Source organism: Rattus rattus, chromosome 6 (genome assembly GCF_011064425.1).
Source record: "Rattus rattus isolate New Zealand chromosome 6, Rrattus_CSIRO_v1, whole genome shotgun sequence".
Lineage (NCBI taxonomy): Eukaryota > Metazoa > Chordata > Mammalia > Rodentia > Muridae > Rattus > Rattus rattus.
This window is the reverse complement of record NC_046159.1, coordinates 12,758,690-12,765,668: the sequence shown is the minus strand read 5'-3', so window position 1 is coordinate 12,765,668 and position 6,979 is coordinate 12,758,690. Positions and strand designations below refer to the sequence as shown.

General features: G+C 42.7%; 1 protein-coding gene across 1 annotated transcript in view; it reads right to left on the bottom strand.

The window, feature by feature from the left end:
• Positions 1-4,676: 4,676 nt before the first annotated feature.
• Positions 4,677-6,979, bottom strand: part of Gucy2c (guanylate cyclase 2C) — a 77,988-nt gene continuing 75,685 nt past the window's right edge. Inside the window, exon 27 of the mRNA XM_032905518.1 lies at positions 4,677-5,421. Coding sequence (XP_032761409.1) covers positions 5,247-5,421 — 175 coding nt within the window. The 3' untranslated portion in view covers positions 4,677-5,246. The remainder of the gene's footprint in view (positions 5,422-6,979) is intronic.

The following is a 6,979-nucleotide window of genomic DNA, read 5'->3' as shown; positions in this document are numbered from 1 at the left end:
CCAGGACTCTATGAGAAGATCAAACCTAAGGATAATAGGTATAGAAGAGAGTGAAGACTCCCAGCTCAAAGGACCAGTAAATATCTTCAACAGAATCATAGAAGAAAATTTCCCTAACCTAAAGAAAGAGATGTCCAAAAACATACAAGAAGCCTACAGAACTCCAAATAGATTGGACCAGAAAAGAAACTCCTCCCATCACATAATAGTCAAAACACCAAATGCACAAAACAAAGAAAGAATATTAAAAGCAGTAAGGGAAAAAGGTCAAGTAACATATAAAGGCAGACCTATCAGAATTACACCAGACTTCTCACCAGAGACTATGAAAGCCAGAAGATCCTGGACAGATGTCATATACACCCTAAGAGAACACAAATGCCAGCCCAGGTTACTGTATCCAGCAAAACTCTCAATTAACATAGAGGGAGAAACCAAGATATTCCACAACAAAACCAAATTTACACAATATCTTTCTACAAATCCAGCCTTACAAAGGATAATAAATGGTAAAGCCCAACATAAGGAGGCAAGCTACACCCTAGAAAAAGCAAGAAACTAATCGTCTTGGCAACAAAACAAAGAGAAGAAAAGCACACAAACATAATCTTATATCCAAATACGAATATAACAGGAAGCAACAATCACTATTCCTTAATATCTCTCAACATCAATGGACTCAATTCCCCAATAAAAAGACATAGATTAACAAACTGGATACGCCAGGAGGACCCTGCATTCTGCTGCCTACAAGAAACACACCTCAGAGACAAAGACAGACACTACCTCAGAGTGAAAGGCTGGAAAACAACTTTCCAAGCAAATGGTCTGAAGAAGCAAGCTGGAGTAGCCATTCTAATACAGAATAAAATCGATTTTCTACCAAAAGTCATCAAAAAAGATAAGGAAGGACACTTCATATTCATCAAAGGAAAAATCCACCAAGATGAACTCTCAATCCTAAATATCTATGCTCCAAATACAAGGGCACCTACATACATACAAGAAACCTTACTAAAGCTCAAAGCACACACTGGACCTCACACAATAGTAGTAGGAGATTTCTTTTTTTTTTTTTTTTTTTTTCTTTTTTTTTTTTTGAGCTGGGGACCGAACCCAGGGCCTTGCGCCATAGGCAAGCGCTCTACCACTGAGCTAAATCCCCAACCCCAGTAGGAGATTTCAACACCCCACTCTCATCAATGGACAGATCATGGAAACAGAAATCAATCAGAGACATAGACAGAGTAAGAGAAGTCATGTACTAAATGGACTTAACAGATATTTATAGAACATTCTATCCTAAAACCAAAGGATATACCTTCTTCTCACCACCTCATGGTATTTTCTCCAAAACTGACCATATAATCAGTCATAAAACAGGCCTCAACAGATACAGAAAGATAAAAATAATCCCATGCATCCTATCAGACAACCACGGGCTAAAGCTGGTTTTCAATAACAATAAGGGAAGAACGCACACATATACATGGAAGTTGAACAGTGCTCTACTCAATGATAACCTGGTCAAGAAAAAAATAAAGAAAGAAATTGAAGACTTCTTAGAATTTAATGAAAATGAAGGTACAACATACCCAAACTTATGGGACACAATGAAAGTGTGCTAAGAGGAAAACTCATAGCTCTGAGTGCCTGCAGAAAGAAACAGGAGAGAGCATATATCAGCAGCTTGACAGCACACCTAAAAGCTCTAGAACAAAAAGAAACAAACACACCCAGGAGGAGTAGAAGGCAGAAAATAATCAAACTCAGAGCTGAAGTCAACCAAGTAGAAACAAAAAGGACCATACAAAGAATCAACGAAACCAAAAGTTAGTTCTTTGAGAAAATCAACAAGATAGATAAACCCTTAGCCAGACTAATGAGAGGACACAGAGAGTGTGTCCAAATTAACAAAATCAGAAATGAAAAGGGCAACATAACTACAGAATCAGAGGAAATTCAAAAAATCATCAGATCCTACTACACCAGCCTATAGTCAACAAAACTTGAAAATCTGGAGGAAACGGACAATTTCCTAGACAGATACCAGGTACCAAAGTTAAATCAGGAACAGATAAACCAGTTAAACAACCCCATAACTCATAAAGAAATAGAAGCAGTCATTAAAGGTCTCCCAACCAAAAAGAGCCCAGGTCTAGACGGGTTTAGTGCAGAATTCTATCAGACCTTCATAGAAGACCTCATACCAATACTATCCAAACTATTCCACAAAATTGAAACAGATGGAGCACTACCGAATTCCTTCTATGAAGCCACAATTACTGTTATACCTAAACCACACAAAGACCCATCAAAGAAAGAGAACTTCAGACCAATTTCCCTTATGAATATCAATGTAAAAATACTCAATAAAATTCTGGCAAACCGAATCCAAGAGCACATCAAAACAATCATCCATCATGATCAAGTAGGCTTCATTCCAGGCATGCAGGGATGGTTTAATATACGGAAAACCATCAACGTAATCCACTATATAAACAAACTGAAAGATAAAAACCACGTGATCATTTCATTAGATGCTGAGAAAGCATTTGACAAAATTCAACACCCCTTCATGATAAAAGTCCTGGAAAGAATAGGAATTCAAGGCCCATACCTAAACATATTAAAGGCCATATACAGCAAACCAGTAGCTAATATAAACTAAATGGAGAAAAACTTGAAGCAATCCCACTAAAATCAGGGACTAGACAAGGCTGCCCACTCTGTCCCTACTTCTTCAATATAGTTCTGGAAGTTCTAGCCAGAGCAATCAGACAACAAAAGGAGATCAAGGGGATACAGATTGGAAAAGAAGTCAAAATATCACTATTTGCAGATGATATGATAGTATATTTAAGTGATCCCAAAAGTTCCACCAGAGAACTACTAAAGCTGATAAACACCTTCAGCAAAGTTTCTGGGTATAAAATTAACTCAAATACATCAGTAGCCTTCCTCTACACAAAAGAGAAACAAGCCGAGAAAGAAATTAGGGAAACCACACCCTTCATAATAGACCCAAATAATATAAAATACCTCGGTGTGACTTTAACCAAGCAAGTAAAAGATCTGTATGATAAGAACTTCAAGACACTGAAGAAAGAAATTGAAGATCTCAGAAGATGGAAAGATCTCCCATGCTCATAGATTGGCAGGATTAATATAATAAAAATGGTACATGTGTGCTATATGCATGTGCATACATGTGTGCAGGCGCGCGCGCATACACACACACACACACACACACACACACACACACACACAATCTTTAAAAGAAAAAGAGAATCAGGCAAATCCCTTAAACCACAGATTCATTTCAGTAGACATGGGTGAGATTGGACTCCACTCCTGTGTGCTGAGCTGTGCTGGACACAGAATGAAAGACTCAGGGTTCTGTCTTGGATGAATTTGTGGTCTGAGGAGTTCTGGAAGGCAAGCGGCTCATGTTAACGCGTGTGGGGCAGTGACAGGCAGCTTTCTGGGAAGGAGTAAGGAGATGCTTACAGAGAAAGGCTGAGAATGCTGGTTTCTAACACACACCGTAGACACCTAAACGGTTCCTTTGTGATCTCTGTTGGGCCTGGCTCTTTGAAGACGAAGCACAATTCTTCAGACTCCTTTGCAGCTACAGTTCTGAGAATGACCCAACTTTCACAGAGCAGATTCTCCTGGAATCCTTGGAGCAAAGAGGAAAGGGGACCATGCTTGGGGACATGGTTCCCTTTAGCAGCCATGTGGCCCAGGACCCTATTACAATGCTTTCCTATGAACTCTGCCTACTGTGGGGTTTAGGGTAACCTAGAGAATCTGACATAGAGATATATACCAGTGACAAATCACGATTATTTAAAGACATGAGATAGGATTACTTTACCTGGGATTGCTTTGTATGGTACATGTGTGCACAAACACATCAAAAAGGTGGAGGACGTATGCATTGGGAAAGGGCTGTTTCTCACCTCCCTTGTTTCCATGTCTCTTGCTCTGTTTCCCAAATGCTGACAGAGATATGATCTCTCACCATCCTGCTCCTGTTGCTCCATATCTGCAGTCATGGTAACAAGAAGCATAAGGAGCTCGGGAACCATAAGCTACTATAAACTCTTTCTTTCATAAGTTGCCTTAGTTATGGTATTTTGTCATATCAACAAAAAACGACTAACACACTGTGTGTGCACATATTAAAATTATAGAATATATATACACATGTGTATGTATTATACAATACACATATATACATATATATTGAGAGAGAGAGAGCACTTGTGGTATGTAAGTATGTATAAACTGTAATATATACATGGAGAGCTGTATGTCACTTAAGGAAGGTGCTACACCATCAGAATCAGCAGGTGCTTGGAGACACTGATGATTTCCTAGATAGAGCAGAGCCTGTCTAGATAGAATTGAACCTGTGCCCGGCCCCTCTTCGCTCTCTGCCATGACAGGCTGTTGCACATTCATAGCTAAGTGTGCAGGCCAAGGCAAAACCACAGCTTTAAATCAGCAATCTCCCTGTGCACAGAGGATGCTACCAGCCTTCCAGGACCTCTCCCCTGAAGAGCGATGCTGACCTGGCCTTTATTCCTCCGTGGGACACTTAGTCTTTCAGTAAGGAGGAGGTGAGGACTGGCGACCCCAGGAAGAGGAGCGGGCTGAAGAGACCCAAACCAGACTCTAAACACTTTTATTTTTACCTAATATCCAGCATGGTTTCTGCAAAAATCACTAGTTAAACACACTTTCTTGGAGATAAGCTACTTAATTCAGACAATTAAAAAAAATTCATGTGTACATAAGGAAGGATCCAGTAAACAAAACGAAACAAAAGCAGAAATGAAATTAGAATGAAACCCCAAGTTCTGCATAGTTCGTTCCTCCCTCCTCCCTTCAGGCTGACGTTGATGCTCCGTGGAGAACTGTGGGACACGGCTCTGGAGTCCAGGGCATCACACGGCCAGGAACACACATGGACGGTCTTAGAAGTCCAAGGTCATCCGTAGCTCCTCAGTGAGTTTGAGGCCAGTTTGGGATACATGAGACTCTGTCTCAATAGAAACAAAACCAACCAAACAACCAAACCCAACCCAACCCAGAACACCCACATGACTTGGGGGCTGGTTCTACATTCCAGACAGGGCACTGGGGCTAAGCACTTGTCTGTGTTGTTGAGGTTTCTGGAAAAATGCAGATTCAGGATATCAGAGGTTGCTACTGTCAGTTCTTAGACCTCACGTGGTCTAAAAATAGGTGCTGTCGTGGTCTGAGTTGTTCAGCTGCATGTATTCCAAAAAGCCTTTCTTGTAGCTGGCCACCCGAGTGGGCCTGCGGCTCCTCACGCCCGAGGCCTGTCTTTTCTGTAAGGCACTAACGATCATGTCTGAGAACTCAGTTTGCAGACGCTGTTGGTTCTCCCTGGAAAGTGGGTGGGAGAGAACAACGGAACCAGTCAGCAATCCACATGGAATGTGCCTTAGCCCCACAGGGTTCATTTCACCACTACCCAGCGGATGCCTATTCTGTGCTACACACCGGAAATCCAGGAGTACAAAACCACCATTGCCTTTGATGAGTCCAGAGAACTCTTCCCTTGCCCTATGTCCGTGTGCAAGAAACAAGATACATCGCACACAGGAAATGGATCTTTCTCTTTCGAAGTGAAACATAGTGCTAGAACTGGGGGACATGGTAGAAGAACGAGAAACCAAGCAAGGGGAGATCAGGACTCTACCACGAAGTCCTGAAAATACATGAGTTCCCCACACAGCTATGCATGCAGACATTGGAGAGTGCTCAGGGTGGAAGGAGGTTTCCAAAGTTTAAAACAGATCAGAGCAGTCCTAGTTTGAAGCCAGGCTTCCCAGGTTGACCCCACAACTCTGATAGTTTGCCTTCGGTCTGCATGACAGAGTCTCTCCTCAAGCAACAGCCATTGCAACAGCTGCAGGACCGAGGCCAGGAGACTAGCTAATGGAAGACAACCTGGGTCACCTTCAGGACTGAAACCTGCTAGGTGGATATGAAATCTTTCTCCTACGGCAGGGAGAGTGCAGACTCTAAGTTAAGACCTAGAACCATGGTTTAAGGCAAGACTGGTGCTGCCCTCTCTCAGCAGACAGGAGGGAGGAGAGGAGGCAGGAGCGCTGTTTTACTTCCAATGTCTTCTACTCTTGTTTGCTTGCTTGTTTGTCGTGTGTGGGTGCTTTGCCTGCGTGTGTGTCTTGCACTAATGTGTGCCTGGTACCCAGGTGGCTAGAAGAGGGCCAGATCTCCTGGAACGGGAGTTACAGATGGTTGTTACCTGCCATGAGCATCCTGGGAGTCAAACCTGGGCCTGTAGGACTCAGGTCTTATGAAAGAGCAGCTAGTGCTCTTACCTCGGAGCCATCTCTCCAGCCCCATGCTCTGTCCTTGTAAGAACAAAGCAGGCATGAAGTGACGTCCAAGCTGCTCTTGCTCTCCCGGGCAAGCCAGGAACACAGCCCCAGCTTTCCCGATGCTTCATGAACAGCATTTAACCAGCTTGTTAGTAAGTGCAAGATGGTGGGGCCTTCTAGAATGATGGGTAGAAGAGGTGTTTTTAATTGCTTTTATTTCTGTGTTTCTGCGTGTGTATGCAGGGACAGAACATGTGGGTGGGTGCCTGTGGAAGCCAGAAAGAAAATATCAGATCCCTGGGACTTGGAGTCGCAGGTTATTGTAACATGATGTGGGTGCTGGGAAACTCTTCAGATTCTCTGGAGGAGCAGCAAGCATTTGTATCTACTGAGCCGTCTCTCCAGCCCCAAGATTTATTTTATTTTTATTATGTGTGGATGGAGGTTGTGTGTGTGTGTGTGTGTGTGTGTGTGTGTGTGTGTGTCTAAGAGGAATGTACATGCAATAACCACAGAGTCCAGAAGAGGGCGCCATATCCCCCTTCTACAGTTACAGACTCACTGTGATGGGAACGGAGCTCAGGTCCTCTCATCAC